The sequence below is a fragment of the Phalaenopsis equestris genome, unplaced genomic scaffold, assembly GCF_001263595.1.
Source record: "Phalaenopsis equestris unplaced genomic scaffold, ASM126359v1 Scaffold001343, whole genome shotgun sequence".
Taxonomy (NCBI): domain Eukaryota; kingdom Viridiplantae; phylum Streptophyta; class Magnoliopsida; order Asparagales; family Orchidaceae; genus Phalaenopsis; species Phalaenopsis equestris.
The window spans coordinates 878,658-904,572 of NW_018165782.1; the positions used below are offsets into that span (position 1 = coordinate 878,658).

At 33.7% G+C, this 25,915-nt stretch overlaps 1 protein-coding gene across 5 annotated transcripts in view; it reads right to left on the reverse strand.

Moving 5' to 3' along the window:
* Window positions 1-1,087: 1,087 nt before the first annotated feature.
* The window catches only part of LOC110034084 (phospholipid-transporting ATPase 2), a 91,461-nt gene continuing 66,633 nt past the window's right edge, over window positions 1,088-25,915 (reverse strand). For 4 of the 5 annotated variants that reach the window (XM_020738341.1, XM_020738342.1, XM_020738340.1 and 1 more), the window contains 8 exons: window positions 19,575-19,706; window positions 9,408-9,561; window positions 8,488-8,605; window positions 8,186-8,359; window positions 7,993-8,044; window positions 2,316-2,443; window positions 2,074-2,224; window positions 1,088-1,621 (listed from right to left, as the gene is read on the reverse strand). In XM_020738341.1, coding sequence (XP_020594000.1) covers window positions 1,274-1,621; window positions 2,074-2,224; window positions 2,316-2,443; window positions 7,993-8,044; window positions 8,186-8,359; window positions 8,488-8,605; window positions 9,408-9,561; window positions 19,575-19,706 — 1,257 coding nt within the window. In that variant the 3' untranslated portion in view covers window positions 1,088-1,273. Of the gene's footprint in view, window positions 1,622-2,073; window positions 2,225-2,315; window positions 2,444-7,992; window positions 8,045-8,185; window positions 8,360-8,487; window positions 8,606-9,407; window positions 9,562-19,574; window positions 19,707-25,915 lie in introns of those variants that run through there. The other variant, XM_020738344.1, reaches the window with a different exon arrangement.

Below are 25,915 nucleotides of genomic sequence, written 5' to 3' on the forward strand. Positions count from 1 at the left end.
TAACACTAACTTTCTCGTGTTTGCACATTGATGTGATTATGTGATTAAAATATTATGCATGATTGAAAGTTAAATGTTTTATGTATGCACTTTATTTTTATATAACTACTTGCTACGTTGCTGTTGCAGGCAAGCTGAGATTAAAAGCTATATGGTGATCGTTTTCTTTCTTGTTGTGTTAATTATTTGAGTACTAAAGCCTTCTTATCGAGAAAAATGTGGGTATGTAAGACGTACACAGCGCTGTGTATGTCAGGTAGGTTATAGGGAGGGTATTGAGGATTATATGTGTTAATACTCCATGTAATTTACAAATATATGAAAACAGAAACATGAAACTTATTAATTATTGGTGGGTTAAATGGGGTACAACGCAGGTATAACTCTATACTCTCCCTATAACCTACCTTGACGTGCACAACATTACGTACATCTTACGTATGCAAATTTTTTTCAGACATTGAAAGTCTCTCCTTAAAATTTCATTATCGGTAAATCTAGTTTATTTTAAGCTTTGTAAAAAATATAAAATTTTAAGTATAGAAATAAAGAAGTTACTGATTTGTTGCAAATTAAAACACAATAAAAACTTGAATGAAAATTCTTAAAAGTCGCCTGACATTTTGTGATTAATTTATGATCCTTTTTGGTTTTAATTGGCTGCTGAAGTAATTTTGTTTAGAGTTCTACATCGAGGATAAGATTTTTTCCATTATACATTATGTTGGCATGATTGTTGCATGAATGAATATTCATTAAAGATCATGTACACAAATGCTTTCAAACTGCAATTAGCATGTCACTTGCTTTTTAATAAATTCTGAAATAATTTTATGTTCGACTTGAAAAACCAAAAAATGAAATCATTGTAACCGTGGTAAGTAATGAGCCATCCAGCCTCATTTATATATACATTACACAATTTTCATGTATTTGCAACTCTAAACTTAAATTTTTCATATTTACATACAGCAAAACACAACAAATTTTTATTCGCATCATAAAATACCATCAGAACTTTGCATTATATATAATAGAGAGACTGACAAAAGCTCTACCCTGCAGCATAAAACTGAAAATATCACGGTTTACATTATTCCAACAAATTTATTAGCCCAAATATACAATCAATATTATTGTACATTTCTCATTTGTTACAATCTATATAATCCACATCCCTATATAAAGCACGAAAATTTCATTTTAAACATTGTATCACCATGAAAAATCAATAATGACTCCGTAAGGGTTACCTTCAAATATCACGTTGAAGTCAGTTATTCTTGAAGTTTCTATTATAAGTAGAAGTAGAAGATAACCTCGACTGCGCTGAAGGAAAAAATTCAAATGTCGATGGCCCCACTGAACGTCTGGTAGCCGTTGGAGAATCCGAGAGCAGTGGCTCATGAACAGTATTTCTGCTCTTCGATTGAGTGACAGAAAGAGAAGACAAATCTGAATCCATAGGCCTCAGCTGTGACTCTAGGTTTCCTATGCCCATAGCATACACGGGCCCACCAGATCTCTCCTGATGTTGCAGAATATTTATGATATTTGGTTTGTATGTGTAACGGAAATATTTGATTGCCAGCACAGGTCCCATTCCTATCGCTAAAATCAGCTGAAATAATAGGAAACAAATCAGATGAGCCTCTTGAAAAGAAAATAATATCCAAGTAGAGTAAGGAGTTTAGCTGACTACTTAAATGAGATAGCTTGTTTCGGATCAATTTTATTTTTTCTGGGGTTGTTTATTATTTTTCTTTTAATTTTAGAAAGATTTTTTATTAATGTCTTCTATATTTTATTCTTTATTATTTTTAAAAAGAAATTAATATTTTTTTAAAACACTCAAAATAAATTTGAGGTGCTCTGAATGTTCTTAAGAACAACCATATCTTTATAACATGTTTTCAAATCAAAATATTTTAAAAAAAGAAGATAAAAAATAAAAGTGATCCTAAACCGCCCCTAAATTGATTTTTTTATAGACTCGGGTTAAAATAGCCCCTGCAAAAACTACGGGACTATTTCAAAACTTTTCTCATGGAATAAATATGATTTTAAGCTTACAATCATTGTAACCCAATAAGATGACTGCCGGAAAAGACGAAACATGATGGTGTACATCCCAAGTCTTGGTATTGTGCTCACTATGCTGTTGATAACATAGAAGGCTAGAAAATTTCCCCATATGGCAATATGTTGCAATATGGTGAAAGAACTGCATTCATGAAAATTTGTTTGATTTAGGAACAGCTTGTTTATGCTAAAATGAGGTATAATAAGGAATGAATTCTAATATGAAAGCTTACTTCATTTCCAGTGTGACAACTAAAGCCTGTAGCCATATACATCCAGAAAGAGCGACCATCGAGACCTCTTCTATCTCGCTTTTTTCGCCGGCATAGGCATGCATAGTTACTAGGAAAACTACGAGTGCCTGTCAGGATAAATTTGTTAGCGCCACGAGAAACTCATCTGATTAAAGGAGAACATAGGGAAGAACATTTTGGCTATTAGTCCTTTAGTTTGGTTTTCATTAGTTAAAACCATCAGAGAAAAGGAATTCAACAGCAGAAAACAGAGCCACAATGATACTTGAATATTAGAAATGATGAATGACATCCAACTATAGCTGCTATATGGAAATACAAAACTTCAGTAACAAGTCTCATGACAGATACTCCACTTTGGGGCTTCTTGTGATCTCAATGTCCAAGGGAAGAACTATTTTTCGTTAACGTTTTTATTTGTTCTTCTATTTATTTTTCACTACAAATAAGGTTCTTTGCCGTTTAATTTTATCATCAAAGGATGCCTGTAACAAAATTAACATCCGCTATGATTGAAGTTTGTACAACTGTAATAAATGTAAAGAATCCAACAAAAGCAACTCTTATGAACCAATCAAACAGAGAATAAGTGTTAGAGAAAAGAAGTTAAGGTAAAATATTGTGTTAGATTTGTTTATTAGAATTTTATATACATTGAATCGATATAATTTTAATATGTTAATATAAACTTAGGTTACTTGATGACAGGAGGTTAACAAAAAAGAGTTTGCATACGAGTAAGAAAAGAGATCGATCTGAAAGGTTTTAAGGTAAATATTAAGGCTTATATTATTATTAGAATTTATGATATAATTGGTTAAATTAAAGTTATTAAAATTTATTGAATTAAGAAGTGTGGATGAAGGCCATTCAAAATTGTGAACGATAAAAGATATTTGACTTCATCTATGATCTATGATCTATTCTAATAATATTTAGATTATAGTAGATTCTTCATATTGTCAGATAAAAAAATATGCATGTTAAAAAGTTACATAATGAAATTAAATCATATAGAATTTTTCATATGGTTAGTCATGATATATGCATGTTAAATTTTATCTTAATAATTACATAAAGGGATAGTCTATGAAAATATTAAATTACTACATAATGTTTATATTCTAATAAAGATGTATGTGTTATGACTAGATTTATATGTAATAGTATTATTTGACATTTATTTGACCTTTAGAACTAGAGTAAATGTGCATCGTTTAGATTATCATGACATCGAATTTTAGTAGAGTTGCATGATTTTTAGTAAATAAATACAAGAGTCATATAAAAGTAATGTATGCTTTGAATGATGAAATTCATATTGTCAGATAAAAAAATATGCATGTTAAAAAGTTACATAATGAAATTAAATCATATAGAATTTTTCATATGGTTAGTCATGATATATGCATGTTAAATTTTATCTTAATAATTACATAAAGGGATAGTCTATGAAAATATTAAATTACTACATAATGTTTATATTCTAATAAAGATGTATGTGTTATGACTAGATTTATATGTAATAGTATTATTTGACATTTATTTGACCTTTAGAACTAGAGTAAATGTGCATCGTTTAGATTATCATGACATCGAATTTTAGTAGAGTTGCATGATTTTTAGTAAATAAATACAAGAGTCATATAAAAGTAATGTATGCTTTGAATGATGAAATGAAAATATAATATACATGAATACTTGTATGTGAATGTTCAGAATAATTCACCTTATAATGATACAGGCAAAGGACGTCAGTGTACCCGCATGCGTATATGTTTTTCTACCACCCCAGAAAATTATGTTGTTAGATCACTAACCACTGTGTCGGCGGGAGAAGATCGACCAAGAGTGAGTAGACCTAGCTACCACCCTAGGTAATTATAATATTTAGATCGCTAACCATTGTGCCGCCTGGAGAATATCGGTCATTGAAAGGAAAGTGTCTTTCCACCTCAGACAATTATGATGTTTAGATCGCTAACTGTTGTGTCGCAGGATAATATTGGTAAGAGGTGTGTTAGGTTATGTTTTGACGGTGCTCCTAAGAAAGATGTGAATGTTAATAGTATTAAGTAAAAGTAAAAATAAAGTTAAGATTGCAATAAAATTGAATGCAAATAAAAGTTTAGATATTCCATTTAAAAAAGATCATTTATATGTGCAATAGTATATTCAAAGATTTTTTATAGAGATGCAAAAAATTAATATATTACAAGATTTCTCATAGAGATATGAAAGATAAGAATGCATATTGAATTCTTTCGGTTGGATTACGGTATCTTAGAAGTGTGATTACTCTTGAGTTATTTTTAAATACACAACAACAGCAACAACAACAAAGCCTTAATCCCACTACGTGGGGTCGGCTGCATGAATCCTTTTTCTCCATTACGTCCTATTTAGTGTCATATTTTCATTTAGTTCTAGTAAATTAAGATCATTTTTAATACAATAAGCCCAAGTCTTCTTAGGTCTACCTCTGTCTTTCTTAACACAAGTCGAATTTAAAACATCTACTCTCCTAATCGGATCATCTAATGGTAGACGTTTAATATGACCAAACCATCTAAGACGACTTTCTCTAATTTTGTTTGTCACAGGAGCAACACCAACCCTACCACGAATATATTCATTTCGCATTTTGTCTCTAAGTGTAAAGCCACTCATCCACCTAATCATTCTCATCTCGACAACACTTAACTTATTATTATGCTTCCCTTTCAAAGGCCAACATTCAACACCATATAACATTGCAGGTCTCACCACCGTCTTATAAAATTTTCCTTTCAGTCTTAGCGGTACTTTTCTATCACACAAAAGGCCCGAAACATTCCTCCACTTCAACCAACCAACTTGAATTCTACTATTAACATCCTCATCTATATCACCATCGCTTTGGACAACGGACCCAAGATATCTAAATCGTTCACACCTTTTAATAATTTGATCACCCAAAGTCACACTTCTGTCACTAGAGCTATTACTACTAAAATTACATGGAATATGTATTCAGTTTTAGTTCTACTTAAACGAAGGTCTTTAGACTCCAATGTAGACCTCTATAATTCAAGTTTTTTCTGGGCTTTTTCTCTCGTTTTATCCACGATAAGGATATCATCAGCAAAAAGCATACACCAAGGTACATCCTCTTGTAGATGTCCATATCTTTAATGGCTTGAATATAAGTCATATCAACACATTTCCTCTCAAGAACTCTCCAAAGAACATCTCATGCAACCTTATCATAAGCTTTTTTCTAAATTAGTAAAAATCATATGCAATGCTTCTTTATTATCTCTAAACTTCTCCATCAAACTTCTCAATAAATGCAGAGTTTCCATAGTAGATCTGCCCAGCATAAATCCAAATTAATTGTGAGAAATTTTTGTAATGCGTCTTAACCTATGTTCGATTACACTCTCCCAAAATTTCAAAGTGTGACACATCAACTTAATTTTTCTTTAATTTGCACAGTCTCGTGCATCTCCTTTATTCTTAAAAAGGAGTCAAAATACTCCTCCTACACTCCTCGGACATCTTTTTACTTTTTAAAATAATATTGAAGATCTTAGGAAGCCAAAAAATTCTTAAATCTCTTATATATTTCCACAATTTAATTGAGGTATCATCAGATCTTACAGACTTTCTACCTTTAGTTTTCTTTAAAGCCTCATTAACATCTTTTGTACTAATGCGACAGTAAAAATGAAGTTTTTATTATTATTAATGATATTTAGATTACTAAGGTCGATCATATTTTCAGAGACTTTATTAAAAAAATTTATCAAAATGACTCACTCACCTATGTTGAATATTTTTTTCTAAGAAAAATATTTTTTTTTTATTTTCATCTTTAATGTACTTTACTTGAGTTAAATCTTCCCTTTTCTTTTTTTTTTTGTTTGGCTAGTTTATACATATATTTTTCTCTCTTCTTAGTATCTAATATAATATAAAGATAATAAAAAACATAATTTTTGGCATCGTAGTTTGTTCTCTTCGACTCCCTGCGGGCCGCTTGATTTTTTTTCCAGTTCTCTAAGCTTTTACATTTAAACCAATTTTTATAACATAACTTCTTATATTTTCTCTTTTATTGCACATTATTATTCCACCACCAACTATTTTTATTTGTAAATATTTTTTTTCTTTTGATTCTCCAAAAACATCTTTTGCTATTTATTTAATAGTGTTTGTTACTTTATCTCACATCACATTTGCTTCTTCATAAATACCCCAAATGTTAAAATCTTGAATTTTACTCATAAAAATAATTTTATTTGTGTCTTTTAAGTTTCTCCATCTAATTCTGCAATGATGAGTCCTAGTATTTTTTATTTTACAACTCTTAATCTTAAAATCTGAAACTAATAAACGATGTTGGGTATTTAAATTTTCACTTGGAATGACCTTACAATCTTTACACGACGATCTCTTCTTCTCATAAGAAAATAATCAATTTGTGTTTTATTAGATCCACTCTTATAAGTAATAAGATGTTCATCTTTTTTCTTGAATAAAATATTAATAATAAATAAATCATATGCTAAAGCAAAATCTAAAATAGCTCTACCTTCTTCATTAGTTACTCCAAAACCATAGCCACTATGAATATTTCTGAAATCTTCTACCACTCTACCGACATGTCCATTTAAATCTCCTCCAATAAAAATTCTTTCTTCAAGAGGTATCATTTGTATTAAGTCTTCTAAGTCATTCCAAAATTTATCTTTAAATAATTAAGATGAATAGGTTCAAGGAGGTATCATAGTTTCAAATCTTCTACCATTTATCCAAAATTTATCACATTTGAGTTATCTTTAAATAACTCATTATATTTATTTAACATTTTTTGGTTCAAGTTTTTAATTAAGATGAATAGAAGAGAAGATAATGTATACAGGAGGCGAAAATAGCAATCGGAAATGTACAAATTTCTAATTGTTGATTAAATCTTTCATGAATTTTTTAATATTTAACAGTTAGTGATAAAACTAAAATAGCAGAAATTTGGTTTTCCTAGTCCAACCGTCCATTCTCATCTTGGTTAATTCCAAGCCCCGGGCCGGGTCATGACAAAAATATTAATTCATAAAAAAGACTTTCACATTGCACATGACCCGCCTCTCCAGCCTAATCCAAAACTTCGAAGAACATTATGTTTTGTGTATAAATAGAGCTTATTAGTTTCAAAAAAAATAATAATAATAAATAAATAGGGCTTATTCTTGATAAAACCAACTATGGATACTTTGTTGTAAATATGAATTCAAGTTATATAATTTAGGCTTTCAACTTGAAGAACCGTGTCAAAATAGTCCCTTGACTATTTACATTGGGCAATTTTAGTCCAAGAGTTCATAAAAGTGCTAAATTAGTCCTCGAACTGTTCTAATGGAGCCAAAATAGTCTTCACTGGAGACTGTGAGGACTATTTCAACCCATATTAAAATGTTTGGGAACTAAATTGACATTTGTATAAACTCGGTGATTATAATGGTCCCCTACAAAGTGTCATGAGACTATTTTGACACTTCTCTATTTCAACTTGTGTTCTCTTATTATGATAACATGAGCTGTAAATTTAATCCATAAGAAAATTTACCAGAATTTTATTTAGGACAAAACATGTAATAAATAAACTTCAACTCACATGATAGGCAGAGCGGCCAAACCATCCAGCAAATGTGGTTGGGTTCAAAATCCTAGTTTGAAGAGGTATAGAGAATTAATAACAGTTTTCACTTGGATTAAACACATTGAACAGTCCTATCATAAAAATGAATAAATTTTCTAATAGGAATGTGAATTTCATCCTGAAAAAAAAAATGGAAAAGATAACTGACCTTCCAGCTTGGCAATATGCCAAAATTTGTGGATTTTGCATCACTGTTTTCTCACTCAGATCCTTGTCAAGAAAACATGTTAAAACTGGTATGCTTGTGTAGAATACATTATAAGCCATTAAGCTGACCGAGTTGAATAAACTACTCCCAGAAACGCCTGAAAACAACGAAAAGCTAAAGAGACTCCAACTTTAGTACAGAGGTAAGAAGAGGCTATACAGAAGGAATAGAAATGTAAAGTACTACAACATTAAAGTGAAAGAAATAGCAAGACGAGGTGGTTATGAGAGAGAGGAACTCACAGTATTTGTATAAAACATAGTAGCAAGGATTTGTAAAAAGAATATTGTGACAAAAAAGCAGTACGATTGTAGGAATATCGCCCATGAACAAGTATCAGCCTTTTAAGAAACCTGAATTCTGGCCAATCATGTATAAATAAATGATTAGACTTATGAAATCTGAAAGAGCAAAAAAGTTAAATTCTAGCAAAATAATAGAGCATATAAAATAAAATATATTATTCAAACATGCTGGTTCACTTTACTGTCCACTAAAAACTGCAATAATTAACTATTCGCATCAAGATTAGCGTCTCTGCAAAAAATTGACTCTAGGTGCAGTAAAAGATTTTTGTTGCCTTGAATATATACTTTACTACGTTTATTTTCAGACAATTATGAAGGAATTTATTTATTACACAATCATAAGGGGAGAATTTAAAATAGATGCAAGAAAGCATTGGTACAAATTTCATGGACTAGATATTAGAAAATCATTTAAAATTTCTTGGAGTAGATGACAGCAAAAGTGCAGAGGAAAGCAAGTTGAAAACAAAATTAGTGAAAATAGGTCAAATAAGAGCAGGACAGCTAACAATATTAGTAGTTTAAGAATCTACTTTTTAAAGGATTTCGATATCAAATTAAACAACGGGATGACTGAGAGAATGTCTGCATCTAAGGATGCTCACCAATGCCATTGATTTGATTCATAAATAGCTATTATCCGAATTTTATACTAACGAATGAATCCTACTTGTTGAACTGACAAGTTAAATAAAGGAAATGATTAGAAAAGAACTTAATAGGGAAAGCACAAATCCCTATTTATGGAAAAAAATATCATTCAAAATAAAGATTGCCTATGATGGTTGAATTAAAATATAGAAAAAAAAAAAAAAAGATAAAATTTAAAGATGGATGGCGAAGGTTATACTTACTCCCAATACTATAATCAGCGGCCCTTGCAGCTTGCAATCCTTCCCTGCCACTAATGCCTACACCAATGTCGGCTTGTTGTATCATCCTTACATCATTTCCACCATCACCAATTGCCAAAGTTCTGTAGTCGCATGATTTTAAGAGCTCCACTAGCTGCTTCAAATAATATTATTTGTCTTATTAAACAATTCATGGATTGTACTGACAAAAAATTTCAAAGGAATGATGCGTTAAACAATGAAATAACTGAGGCGGGAAGAAATTACAATCTTCAACAATAGCTTGAAATAAAACTACATCACAGTGTCCGCAGGCACGGTAGAGCTTTAGAGCAAGAAATACAAAGGAATAATGTTTGAAAAAGAATTCTATATGACATACAACATTAGTAAAATTAGCAATGGGTTAGAGGAAAATCGGTTTAAAAAAGTTAGGTGTTTAAACAAAATTAGTTGAACAACTCCATTGTTTTGGAGGGCCGCTTCCACTATAATAAAGTTAATATGGCCAGATATAAAGCATAAGCTTACAGAAAAATAATTACTATTTGGTGAAATATCAGGATGAATCTTATAGCAATTTTAGATATACAAACAGAAAGATCCTATCGTTGTTTTTAAATTTCTGAAAGGTTTACATATATTAAAGCCACGTATAATGTACTATAAGGCTTTCTTATACCACTACTTTTATTTAAGGTGTCATGGCAGATATTATGAATAAAATAAACTATTTTTCGCCAAAATACTATATAAGGCTTTACCTAGATTTTTGTGCATTGAGTCATATTGTGATCATTTTATTAGGGTTTTTAAACCTGTTGACTATGCTTAAAGACAGCTTAACTCATTTAGATACTACTGAAAATATGCTAATGAAAATATCATATGGCTGAAATTTTGGCAATTGAAAAAACAATAGTTCAATGATATTGTTCATCCACATATATACTCCACAAAATGAGTCGATCGAATATGGTGAGAGGAGCAAACGAAGAATGTGACACCGCGTCAACAATTGGAATGCCTCACACATGCATAAAATTCTCCTCAAATAATGAAAGTTTGTAAAAATGGACTCTACCGTTGCATTCAAAATATTAGAATTACTTAAGGAGAAGTCTTCATCATCGAAAGAAGACGCAATTGACAAATTTCCGGAGCGACATGCAATTTGGACCCAATTCATCTCAATATTCACAAAAAGTTGCTCAACCGACCTCCGATCACGAAACAGACTGTCATTGAGTTTGGAACGTTCAATTTGGCTAGAAAGGACACCCATACTGATGGGTCTTCATGCACGAATAATCAGCACGTAAATCGAGATATTTAAATAAAAAAATTTGAACTTTCATTATATTAGTTGAACGAGATTAGTTTAACAAATCTTGTTTAAACAATATTAGTTCAAAAGTTAGGTGTGTAAACAAAATTAGTTGAACAACTCCATTGTTTTGGAGGGGTCGCTTCCACTATAATACAGTTAATATGGCCAGATATAAAACATAAGCTTACAGAAAAATAATTAATATTTGGTGAAATATCAGGATGAATCTTATAGCAATTTTAGATATACAAATAGAAAGATCCTATCGTTGCTTTTAACTTTTTGAAAGGTTTACATATATTAAAGCCAAATATAATGTACTTTAAGGAACCACTACTTTTATTTAAGGTTTCATGGCAGATATTATGAATAAAATATACGATTTTTCGCCAAAAATACTATATAAGGCTTTACATAGATTTTTGTGCATTGAGTCATATTGTGACCATTTTATTAGGGTTTTTAAACTTGTTGTCTATGCTTAAAGACAGCTCAACTCCTTTAGATACTATTGAAAATATGTTAATGAAAATATCATATGGCTGAAATTTTTGCAATTGAAAAAAAAATAGTCCAATGATATTGTTCACCCTCATATATACTCCACAAAATGAGTCGATCGAATATGGTGAGAGCAGCAAACGAAGAATGCGACACTGCGTCAACAATTGGAATGCCTCGCACATGCTTAAAATTCTCCTCAAACAATGAAAGTTTGTAAAAATGGACTCTACCGTTGCATTCAAAATATCATAATCACCTATGGAGAAGTCCTCATCATCGAAAGAAGACGCAATCGACAAGTTTCCGGAGTGGCATGCAATTTGGACCCAATTCATCTCAATATTTACAAAAAGTTGCTCAAACGACCTCCGATCACAAAACTGACTGTCATCGAGTCTGGAACATCCAATTTGCCTAGAAAGGATACCCATACTGATGGGTCTTCGTGCACGAATAGGCAGCACGTAAATCAAGATTTTTAAATTAAAAATTAAAATTTCACTATATTAGTTGAACGAGATTAGTTGAACTAATCTTGTTTAAACAAGATTAGTTCAAAAGTTAGGTGTGTAAACAAAATTAGTTGAATAACTCAATTTTTTTGGAGGGTCGCTTCCACTATAATAGAGTTAATATGGCCAAATATAAAACATAAGCTTACAGAAAAATAATTAATATTTGGTGAAATATCATGTTTGGTGAAATATCAGGATGAATCTTATAGCAATTTTAGATATACAAACAGAAAGATACTATTGTTGTTTTTAATTTTCTGAAAGGTTTACATATATTAAAGCCAAATATAATATACTTTAAGGCTTTCTTATACCACTACATTTATTTAAGGTTTCATGGCAGATATTATGAATATAATATACGAGTTTTGGCCAAAAATACTATATAAGGCTTTACCTAGATTTTTGTGCATTGAGTCATATTGTGATCATTTTATTAGGGTTTTTAAGCATGTGCGAGGCATTTTTGTGCATTGAGTCATATTGTGATCATTTTACAAGGCCACCAGTGAAGCCACCTCCAACCAACCTCACCCACAAAATTCTCCCTCTCGATCTCTCAGCCAAACGAAGAAACCACAGGCCCTAACTTTCCTTCCCCCTCCACACGCAACTCCACTCCCTGGTTTTTCATGCACAGCCCAACTCCTCGTCGGACTTCTCCTTGTCACCGGTAAAGCCACCTCCGGCCAGCCTTATGTCGTTTGCTCACGGGCAGCTCCACTCTCTCCAGCGTGAGCAGCAACAGCATCCCTCTCTCCCTCTCTCGCGCTTCCGCTCCGACCTGTGTCTGCCTCCCTGTTCACGCAGTAGCAACCCGCTTCTCCCTCTGTCGCTAGAAGCTCAAAACCGGAAGCTCCTCTCCCCGTCCCTCCGTCCCTTTCGTCGTCGAAGCTGCTCAACCCAGACAATTCATTGGCAATCCCATGTTCCTTCGCTCCAATCGGTCCCATGTCACTGTCGTTGCTTCTCCGACGAAGCAAGCAGTCGTGAATCAGCCCCCTCGATGTGAGAAAATATTGCCTCAGTACTCCGAACATAGAACTGTGTTCGGAGGCTACTCCAGAGAGGCCACGTAGAATGCGGGACCCAGTGACGAAATCAGCAAAAAAAATGCTTTTACCCTCGTTGTACCCCATGTTGACCGGCTTCTCTGACAGCTTGAGAACTTCCACATTGTCACAAAAAAATAACAATAAAAAATAAAGAAACCTGCATACCACCACTGCGGAGAAGGAGATCTACCAAGACAGGTGGCCTAATGTCTTGATCCAGATCCAGGTCTATGAAGGTGCGTGCAGAAGGATCAAGGACAATTACCACTCGGCAATTTGATCTCTCATGCATCCCACCTGCTCCGCTTGGGACCCCAGGCAATCCAACATGCTCTCGCTCCAACTCACAAGGCCTGGCTCCCTGTTGTGAACCGATACCCAAACTACCCCTCTCACAGCAAGTCTTCAGGCCTCGTCTCCTTTCTCTCCCCAACAATGCCTCTCTTTGCTCTTTCCTCCCAGCCGCTCCAAACCGAATTCCCTCCCTGTGCTGACGCCATTCCAAACCCATAGCCTTTCCCCAACCTCAGCAGCAACATTAAGGTAAACAGAGAAAATAGGTGAAATTTTGCAGGATGCATTCGTTGTTTTGGTACTTGGCAGAGGGGACTAATATAATCTCAGCTTGTGTGAATATTTCATCCACATGTTTGCTGTTTGAATTGGATTAAGTTTAATCAGGCTCCAAAAGACTATTCTATTTGAAGTAAAGTACAAGCGAAGAAGAAATGGGGAAAATGAAGATAGAAAGAGATACAGGCGAGTTGGGAAGAAAATATTTGTGTACAAAATTTGTGCAGGTCTGCCAAAATCTTCGTCTCACCGCACAAAAGGTATAAACTTGCAACTCTTGAGATGTCTATCGCGGCGCGTTTGGCGCATCGAGTAGCATCCTATACACGTTTTCTTAGCCTGGTGGGACGAAACTCGTAGGCGGCACTTGCGACATTGTGGGTGAATCAAAAAGCTCCCAAAATGTTTATTTTGGCCCGATTGACGCATTGAAAGGAGCCCTATATACGTTTTTCTTAACGTGGTTGGGTGAAGCTCGCACGCAACTCTTGAGACGCGATAGACAACTCAAAATTAAAGGTCTATTTGGGGCAGCTACAACTTATCCAGCTTATCCAGATAAGAAGTTTATTCAGATAAGATGCTGATCACCAGCTTATTCTGATAAGTTGGTTGGCATTTGGTTTGTGCGTTTGGAAAACAGCTGATTTACAGATGTTTCTGGATAAATGATTATTTTGTCACTTATTTGGATAAGATGTTTAGGTTTTTTTTTTATGTTTGGAAAATAGCTAATTTGTAGTTTTTTTTGGATAAATAATCATTCTGGCACTGCGCAGTGTTGTTGTTTGCACCAGAACTGTAACGACTACACGTTTGACAGTTGTGAACAAAAAAAAATCACTCCATAACAGTACAAAATTATAATACACCTCACTTAAATGTATCAAGATATCTAATAAAAAGAAAAAACATATTGAAATTACAATTAATAAAAGGATGATAGTATTCATTTTAAAATGCAAAAGAAGCATATCAAGGGCAGCATTACCCGGTTATGACACCATCGAACCCCGAGCAACATTGTTCGGTTGGGAAACCGTCGAACCACAAGGGCGTTCTTCTGTTGAGATACCGTCAAACCCCGCGCAATGTTTTCCGGTTGGGATTTCGGACTGTAATAGCTTGAGACCCAACAGAAAGAATAGCATTAAGCCAAGCCTATTAATTTCCTACAATGATAAAATTGGTTCCAAATCTCCATCTAGGAACCTAGAATCAATAATTTGTATCCAGAAAAATAACTTTATCAAGGAATACATTTAAGCTAATTAGTCCCAAATCCAATAAAGGACTAAAGGACATGTAAATGAAGACACAACAACAGTTGTAATAGGCATGCGATAAGATAATTCACCGAAGGAACAACCCAAGGATTTTCACATAACACCAATGTCAATCCCATGCTTCAGTTAATCCTTTTAACCTTTCAAGCCATACAAACTGCTGCAGTAAATATGCAAAGAAAGATATCACATGAAAGAAGCTGATAGAATAGATACTCTCTTCTTTAATTTAATTCAATGATTTCACCTTAACATATGTAATGATTTCACCTTAACATCTCCAAAATATCATCATTTCAAAGGCATAAATTCTGATAACTTTCTCATAGAGGCAATGAAGATTATGCCAACATCTTATTGACCATAATCACTAAAAACTACTCTTTCAAGCTTTACTTACATAATTGCTCAAAGCAAATCACAAAGGGTTTTGAATACTAAAAAAATCTGTAATGCTAATTACCTCTGATATTTTACCATTTCTAAGCACGGTGAGCAAGACTACACCGAGATTTCAGTTGCACATACTCTAGTGTTCACAAAAATCCAGTAGAAACAGGTTATACAAAAGGAATGAGCTTTTCCACCATGTGCTCATGCATGCCATCTAATGTTTGAAAGAAAATCATCAATCTGAACCAACAAACTTCAGAACTTTTCTCCAGGAACCAAAATGAAGAATCACCGAAACAAATTTCGCGAGTAAAGGGAAAAAAAAAACAAAGAAAACAAACATAGAAGGATACCGTCAATTCCTTAGATGGAAGAAGACCCATGCGAAACTATAAGCCGTAAGAGGGATTGCCTAATCCGTTTACTACCTAAAAAGCAAAGTGATTGTGTGCAGACTTTCTCAAAGAGAAATTCCAAGACGGGCTGACCACAGACAAAGAAGGGAGAGAATAAGGGTGGACGAGAGAGGCGTGTGTATGGGAATTCGATTGCAGAGCTAGGGCAACAAGGCGAGAACGAAAACAGGATCGAGAGGCCCGTCAGTAATAAGCTGCGACAGAACGCGGACCGCAAGGTCGGTCCAGCGATTGTAATTCCTTCATAAAATTTGTTGCGCATTTTTGGGCAGCCATTCCAACGCGATAACCAAACGGCAGTTCGACATTTTCAAAACATCGAACGCCCAAATAAGTTGTGTCAAACACGCCCTAAGTACTCGTAAGTGTCTTTCTTGATGCGGCGGAGAAATATATTGTAAGCGTGAGATTGCACGGGTGACATCCCTACATGCTTTTCTTAGCGCGGAGGGGGAATCCTATTACATTTTTTAAGACCTGTAAGCATATTTCTTTGTGTGGCGGGATACACTACTTTATGGTCGCCGTGCGAGCCACCCATACACGGCTTTTATGACGTGTTGGATAGACTCGGACTGCCAATGCAGCCCCCCAATGGAGGACGACGTCGGGAGCTATCAAAGTGCTACCATATTTGTGTGTTAATACGAGTCATTAAAGAGCAACTAAATTGGAGCAAAATGCAATTGGAATGAAAACTCCTAAGCCACATATTAAAAACAAGAAATTATTGTATAAATCATTTTAAACGACAATATTAAATATAAATGGAACCAGCACAGCTCAGGGGGGCTCGACGACTCGTCAACGAGCTCGAATGAAACCTGTGGGGGTGGGAGGTCCACCTGGACACTCAAATGGCAGCAAAGTATGAGAGATATACATAATTCCAAATATACAATCAAAATCTGAAATATTTTCTATGCTACCGAATCCGCAACCCAAAATATACAAGAGAACAAAAGGAGAAACTAAAAACTTAAATGAAAATAATTGCACAAATCTTAATGATAACACGTTCGTGAAAATAATAATAGAGTCCCCCAAAAAGTTAATTCAAGCTAACAAACTTAAGCTATCGCAGATGCTTCGACCAACGTATTAGATGCTCAATCACAAGCTTAAGCTATCGCAGGTGCTTCGACTCAGAGTCGACAAGGTTCAAAAGGGTCAATTCCCCCATGATGGCCAAGTCGATTGAAGATTTTAACCGGAGGGCTCTACTTCCAAAATTAAGTTTTGAAGTTATTTAAATACGTTCAAATAACTATGAACCCGATTCTCCGTAAATGGGACAGAGTCAACAAGGTTTGAGTAGATCAATCTCTTTTGATGGTCGTGTTAAAAATGAATCTCAATTCAAGGGTTGATTTTCAAAATTATATTTTAAATTCTATTTGAATAAGTTTAAATTTTAAATTGCTTCGACCAACGTGTATATATATATATATAAGTGGGACAGAATCGACAAGGACATCAATCCCAGATGATAGTCTTGTTAATAGTGAATCTCAACTGAAGAGGTCTATTTATAAAAGACAGCTTCAAATCAGAGAATTCTAGAATAATCAAATAAAAATTTACCACCTGATGCTTAAAGCAAAAATTTTTCATCCTCTGCAGTCGTTTGTCGAGGCGGACAAATATAATGCTAACTGGAGCTCACAAATAGCCAATATCATATCAAATATATTATTAAATTCAAACTAATAAAAATCTCATGCTAGTAAGGACGTAGTTCGAGTCCTCTGTTCACATGGTTTGTCGTCAAATGACCCCATTATATTACGGTCATGGTTGTAGCGTGTATGTTCCTGAATGACAGTCTGCCCTTTTGAGTATTAAATCATAGGGTATATTTGATAGGGCAGAAAACCCCCTATAAGCTAAGGTCAACTTAGATTTCCCCCTTAGACAAACATTCACCCCAGGTATACAGAGTCCCCTTGGACGAAGCAACTCATAGTCGCTGACAAGAATCCTTCGGTCAGGTTGCGTCTACTACCTCTACTAACTAAGTAGACCCGGAACCATAACAACCCGAGATGACAGAACCACAGGATCTTGATCGGATTTATCGTCATTTCCCCCAACATTTGTTTTAAGCTCACGACGAATATGATAAGTTTTATAATTTCAATTTCTCAATTTATTGTTACTATATACTAAGTCTAAAAACTTAGCGCCTGATGACTAGCCTTAATCGAAAGTGATCTCATGTTAACGGAATGGGTAATTAATCATAAGGGATTGCGCCTATGGGACACCTCGAACCATAGATCAAAAAGTCCTTACAAAATGAGGGCGAGAACTCTGGGCAGTGTATTATCTAATATCTCATCTTCCTTCTAAAAATTTGATCTGGTACTTAGCATGCTCCACGTTAAGCTCTCAACGATAGTCCGGGGCACTTATCGAATTTTTGGAGCCAATGGATATCATTTGAAGATGCATTAGCTTACCAATACAGATTGCAACCATAATCTAAGTCAAAATAATCTGGATGCAAACACTAAGATTCTGCAACTTTTTTAAAAAAATTAAGTACATAAACCTAGGCACTAATCTTGTTGAATTAACCTCCACGAAAATATTCACAAATTTCATATGTGGAATGGGTTATAAATAAAGCTATGGAAACTAACTCCTTTATAGAACACTTCATTAAAGAAATAGAGACAAATCACTGTGTAAGTTGATGATATAAGTATTATTGATGATGATAAAAAGATGAAACTCTCCTCCAAGCTGTTTATAGAATGCTCAAGTATTTAAAATTAATCCTAAAAAATAGTTTCTTCGAAAAAGAAATTAAACAGTAAAATCAAAAGGTAAGTTATGCGGGATCATCAATTGATAAAAGGTGAACATCAAGTTATTGTACATTACACTAAAAGAAAATCTTGTAACATGAATTATAGAAAAGAAAGACTAGTCTCAAAGTTAAGTGCATATCAAAATTTAGAGCAACGTGTCAAGGAATCTATTAACTACTGCAGTTAACAATAATGCTAGAAGATCTGATGATTAAACTGGAATGACCTATATAGCCATATTGCAATAACAAGGCTACCATTAACATTATCCACAACCACGTACAACATGATCGAACCAAAATTATGGATGCTTTTTGACATATTATAAAAGAAAAATTGAAGGGTTGATTGATTTGCACTTTTTATGTCCCGACAGGATACCAAGTCATTGATATATTCTGCAACAAATTTTTGCAACCCTAAATTCGAAGATACATCAAAAAAACTATGAATGATAGACCTCCACCGAGCAATTTCAGAAAGTGCTGAAAAATACAAAACATCCCAAAATTCAACAAGAATGTTATCTAACTATAGAAGAAAAGAAAGAATACAAGCCAAATATCGGTAAGCTGGCAACACCAAAAAAAGGAGCAGCCCACAAGGTGGATGGTTGTTGGCTGACAACAGAAAGAATAAGAATGTAGATACCCATAGATTAGCAATATAGCAGCACACTGATTCAACATGAATGGAAACGAGTTGTGAGAAGACAACAAGATAATAATTATTTAAAATGTCAAATTATTACTCTTCATAGAGTTGTAACGATTCGAGGTAACCCTAAAATGTATGATAAACAAACCACACATTTACCATACTCCTCTTTTTACATACTGATCAATAGTTGTTCTAACTGTATTTCTATAGCACTATAGACTCCATAGCATCCCACAACCCTATTAATCCTTGACATTTTGGACTTCATGACCAATCAAATATGTCTACTTACCATCTCAATCTGCTAAATACTATAACATAATGACTTTAGAAAAAGATCTACAAGAGTGGGTAATCTGTCATGATTCCATACATACATTATGATACAAAATATTATAATTTTACTTAAAAATGCACAAACAACCCAAGATAATGTTCAAATGTCAACATCACCGCAGAAGAAATTAACTCAACATTAATGAATTCATATTACTAGTGGAGAAGTCCCATTTGATTGTTCATCATGAATCATAAAATAAAGTGGACGACAAATATTATAAAACAATTTAAAAAACACAAAAAAAAACATAACATATGGAAAAAGGAAGAAAAGTAATACCTGTGCCTTCTGTGAAGGGGTTACACGACAACATATTGCTGTTCTTGATAACGTGGCCAATTCCGTGAAAGAAACCTTAAATTGCTTCAAAATAATTTCAAGGGCCACACCATCCACCACAAATGCTATTTCCTTTTGCAAATAGTTAAAGTATTAGCATAAAATATTTTAGAAGAAAAATGCAAGCTAACAGACACATTCTTGATAGTTCATGTTGCACACTTGAATTAAAGTTATGCAAATTAAAATGCTATGTTTCATAATTAAATTGCTCTCCTCAAGTAAGGTTAAATAAGAAGATATGTTAATTCAACACCAAGAGCACAGTACACTAAATATATCTAAAATAATGACATAAAATAGAAGTAGCAACAAAAGCATAAAATAATATGGACAACAAAGCACAATCATAGTGGGTTAATTTCAATATCCATACATTTAAACTAAATTTCAATTTGATTGGCCATTTTCAATCCAATACCTAGAACACAGTAACTAAATTTTATCTACGATAATGAAAAAATAGAAGTACCAACAACAACAACAACAACAAAGCCTGAATCCCACTACGTAGGGTCGGCTACATGAATCCTTTTTCTCCATTGTGTTCTATTTAGTGTCATATTTTCATTTAGTTCTAATAAACTAAGATCATTTTTTATACAATAAGCTCAAGTCTTCCTAGGTCTACCTCTGCCTTGCTTAACATAAGTCGAATCTAAAACATCTACTCTCCTAATCGGATCATCAGATGGTCGAAGTTTAATGTGACCAAACCATCTAAAACAACTTTCTCTAAAAATAAAAATAATAAAAAAATAGCAATACCAATAAATGCATAAAATAATATGGACAACAACAAACAATCATAATGGGTTAATTTCAATAACCACAATTTAGACCTAAATTTCAACTTGATTGACCATTTTTCAATCCAACACCTGGGACACTCATTTACTTATTATCTTTATACAAAAAAAAACTACGGATCTAAAAAGAAGCTGCATGTTCTTACCCAGTATTGAAAAGAGATGTTTTTTACCCTTTTAAAACAATGACCTCCAAATCAAAAATAAGGCCAACCTAATCACTAATCCATCTTGCTCCCTATCAATATTTTATAGGTTCCTAATTTTATTATTACTCTTTAAGCCTTTCTTGCTTCGGGGATAAAGCATAAAGTGTGATGGGACAATCGCCCCATTTACAAAATTGAGGAAAAACGGGAGTTTGGCAGCCAAGAATTATATATAATTAACACTCTTCTCCAATCTTCCCTCTTTTTTTGAACTGATCACTTTGTTGCAAATTTCCAAAATCCTCTTCCAAGAACTACCTTTTTTGCCTTCTCAACAGAGGAAAAAAAAGCATTGCAATATACTATCATTAGGCGCCAGTATTGGTCGCACTTTATGTGCTCAAACTGTGCTCGCAAATGCAGAGCATATGCACCCTCCTAGTCACATGCTCGCCCAATGAGCTTGCACCCACTGTGTGGCACTCTCTCAGATGATCATGTGTGTCTGGGTGCATTACCAGAAAGTAATCAATGAAAAAGACACCACTAGATGATTCCACATGAACAATAATTTCAACAAAAAACTATCATATGCATAAAAAGTGGTAACATGATAGACTGGAAAATAAAAGACATAAAAACCTACATAACACATAAACTAGGTAACAAAAAGAATATAACTACAACAAGCCTTTATCCCTCTAAGTAGGATCGTCTTCATGAATCTTTTTTCTCCATTGCGTCTTATTGAGTGTCATAATTTCATTTAATTCTAAGAATTATACAATATGCCCAAGTCTTTTTAGGTTTACCTTTGCCTTTCTTAAAATAAGTTGAATCAAAATCATTAGTCTGCTAATTGGATCATCAGATGGTCGACGTTTAATGTGGCCAAACTATCTAAGACGGCTCTCTTGTCCGTCACTGGAGCTACACCAACCCTATCACGGATATATTCATTTTGCATTTTGTCTATAAGGCTATATTTGAGGAAGTGTTTTAGTTGTGGTGTGCAGCTAAATGCAGATTTTGGTGTTTGGAAAAAAAGTTGGAGCTACTTTTTCAGATTATTGGGTAAATTGCAGGCCACGTGTTTGACAATGCAGACCACATTTTGTTCGTGAAATATTATCAGATTGCCCCTCCTTTCATTCTATTTGAAGCCCTCATGTTTCAACCCGTGCAATCTTCTGCTCTAGCTCCTCCTCCTCTCCCCTCAATAATAGTGTGTGGTGGTTCTGGTGGCATTTCTCTTCTCCTACCTTCCTTCTATCTGATATTCGGTTCCGATGGCACTCTCCCATTTCCAAGCACTGGTAATCTCTACCCTACACTATTGGTGTTGATATTAGTTTATGGCTTGAAGTTTGTCATTTGTGGACTGCTCTTGCGATTTATGGCTTTGATTTTTTGTGGTTTCTAGTTTTTGCATCGTAGCCCGTGCGGCCTTTTGCTCTATCATCCATCTATATGAGTTTCTATGCGATTTATGGCAATTTCCTTCACCTTTATGGATTGTACACTCGCTTATATTTTGGAAGGATATGTGAAAAGGGCATGATTTGTAGCCCTAGCATATGCTGAATTTTACGTGGTTGTGATTCGGTTCTTGCAATTTTTTTGCTTCTGTTGTTGATAGTGTTGTTGGTGGTGTGTGTAGATGTTGGGGTAGTTCTTTAGTGTCATGGCGGTGGTGTTATTGGTGGTGTGTGTAGATGTTAGGGTGGTTCTTAAGTGTCATGATGTAGATGTGTTGGTGGTGATGTTGTGTCATGGTTGTGTATAATGTTGTTGCTAGTGGTGATGGTGTTCGTGGTTTTTTGTGATCTTTCATTTTAGTTGCCTTTTCGAGTTATGATATTTTAAAAAGACAGTTTGTTTTTCTTCTACTATAAATTTATAATGTTTGGTTCTTTTTCATGTTGGCAACGTAATGAAAAAGACAAAAAGAAATTGGTCCGTCGGCCATATCGAATAAAGATGTCAAAATAATATTTTGTGACCTGTCTTAAAGATGTGGGATTAGGAAATAGGTCAACAACCTATTTTAACAAGAAGGGCTCACAAAATATAATAAAGAACTACACGAAACGCATAAGAACAAACTATAATAAGATGCAATTGAAAAATAAGTAGAATCAATTAAAGAATGACTAAAAAATATAGAAATAGTTGAAGCGTGGATCCACAGGGTTGGGTTGGGACCCAATAAAGCAAATCATCGATGCTTCTAAAGAATGATGGGCCGAGAGATTCGAGATGAGAATTTATGGAACGTGAAGTCTTACCAATTATTCTTATCAATATAAGAATAATCCATTAAGTCGTTGCTAAAAAGTTTAAGTTCAGTGGTATTAACGCTGATCTTGAAAAAATGTTGGATTGTGTGTTTGGTAGCCATTGCCAAGAGAGATCATTCATAGACGCCTAGAGAGAGGGTTCGTTGGTATAACTAAGCATGTGCATGCCGAGCAAACTTTCGGTTACAATGAAGCTCTCAGCCCTAACCTTAATGAAGTTGAATCTATTAGTCGATCTAAGCGTCCTAGGGTTGAGAAAAAGAAAAAAAAATGTGATATTTTTATGAGAAGCCAAATTTTATAGTTAGTTACTTCATACACAAATGACCCTAGTACATTACAAGCAACTTACATCTAGCAAGCAATGCGAATTCTAGAAGTAACTCCAGAAATTTATAAAGACATGTAGTTGTACTTATTATCTATAAAGTTGCTTGAAGACCCGACCCGGAGAGAGTTCTTTATAACAATGACCCCTGACCGTAAGGTCAATTATTTATGTTATTTTCATGACAATGCGGACACTTGAATTCCATTTTTCATTGGGACGCTATCTATGCTACATTGGATATATTAAGGTTTTCTGTGGTGAACAATATTATTTTCTTCACTTATGAGAAAAGTTGGATCATACAATTTATTATTTGCTTTTCAAAATTTATTTATGATTGTTGTTTGTTTAAAGCATGTTTTGATAGTAGCTAATTCGGTGTGATTCTTATATGTGTTAGCTGCATAGACAAAGAATAATAAGAACAAAGAAAGACATAAAAGAAGAATTGCAGTTGCGTTGGGTTTGATGTATGAGTACTACAACTCATATGTTGCTCACTCTCCATGCATGGCATCTTCATACATTGGCAATAAGTGAGTTGAAGAGTTGTTTGTAGAGCACCTAACAAGATTTAGCAATATGTTTTGTAAGACATACTTCGTATTCATCAATCTCTTGGAAGTACTGCACAGAAATCATGGACTTCATGAGTCCTTCAAGATGACTTTCACAGAGGAGTTAGCAGTAACCCTCTACATTTTATTACAAAATGAATCTATGAGAGAAGCTATTAAGAGATTTCAGCACTCATCTGAAACAAACAGTAGATATTTTTCAATTGAATTCAATATTCTAGCAAGTTTCTCATTAGAAATTATCAAACCCGATGACCCAACATTCCAAAAGACCCCCATAGAGATTTCACATGACCCGCGATATATGTAATATTTTAATTTTATTTATTTATTCTTTCAAAATTCAAATGAACATAGAAATTTGGATATCCTTTATTAAATGATTTAGAATTGTAGTGGAGTGATCGGAACAAACGTGGATGCACTTGTTTTGAATAATGAAAAGATCACACTCATGATTATATGTAATTTTAATGTGTTTCACTTTTGTTATGACTGATAGTATAAACAATAGTCGCATATTCAAATTTGTCCCTATAACTCATAAATACAACTTTCCGCAACCACCTCCAAGTTTGAGTTTCAACTAATGAGAAAGTGTTTTCACTGCACTACTAATTATTATATTTTTGTCAAATAAATATTATTTGATCAATGTTGGATACTCCTTATAAAGAGAATTTCTAAAGTCATTTCCTGATACTAAATACCACATCTCATGATTTTGAAAAAGCACAGCATCGCTCAGGTAGGAAAAAGAAGTTTAACATGAGACACATCCTTACGCGGTATTATTGAAAGAACAGTTGGAGTTTGGAAGAAAAAATGGGTAATACTGCAGGATATGCCGACATATTCGTTTCCTAAATAAATGTAAATTTTAGTCCCCACAATAACTCTCCAAAACCATATTCAGCGGCATCCTTCGCGGTGCAACATTGACTTCAATATGGCTGATGAAGATCATTCACATGTACATGTTGAAGCATACGAATATCGCATAAAATAATCATTATCACAGGCAGAAAGTGATTTGTCTGAGACTTGCACCCAAGATGAGGAGAGTACAGGAGAGATAATAGAGTTGAGTGTGAATTTTAGATATCAGTGGCAGTTGAATGAAGCAGTTGTATGTTTTTTTGTTATTACTTTATTTGCAATATGTTGTAAAAAAGTTTATTATTTATTGTATTAATGGTTTATGCAATGATGTGCATTTTAAATCTCAAAGTTACTTTCAGTTATTTTGCATGTATTTTTTCTTACTTGAATGATAGGTGTGACAACTGTAGGTATAATATATAATGTAAGTTTTTAATGCGTGTTTTACTTTTTTTTTTGAAGGTTTATGATGAGACATTTAATCTTATAGGTTTTTCTGGATGATTTATATGTTATTAGTTCTTGACACGTGTGAAATCCCAATGAAGGCAACCAAGTTTCTCTCTTTTTTTAGTCCTTATGAAGCTCTTTTGGATGACCTTTTTTGATGATATATATATATGTGACACATACGAGCTTTAAATTATATGGTTTAAAGACAACCAAAAACCCATACTTTTTTTTAAGATTCACAGCCTTCTTATAGTGTCAGCTTCATTAATTTATACTCTCTTCTCTGAGATCTCATAGTTTCAAAAAAAAACTTGAATTAAGTATTTGTATTATTCTTCATTACTAATGTTACATCTAAGGGTTTATGTTTTGTGATTTTAAACCTTTAGAAAAGATGAGTTCAAGGACTTCTGAAACGTCTAGAGCATTATATTGATGCTATGGACTACAATGTTTCATGTTTACTTCACAACAACCACATAACCATGGGAGAGAATTTTACAAGTGTCCAAAGAAAAGAACAAAGAATTGCAACTTCTTTAGGTGGGTGGATTGGCTCAAGGATTCCACCACCGATAGTATCAGGTGTGGAGAGTTTCGTTAGATGAACGATTATCTCATGATATTACTAATTGTTATTTTTATATTTTTTTTTTTTTAATTTTGGTTGTTGTGTTATTGTTTTGTGAGGAGTGTTTTTATTTTGTTGCATTCAAAGTGGATATTTGATTTCAAGAATGAAATATGCTAGAAGGATTGGTTATATTATAAATAGCATT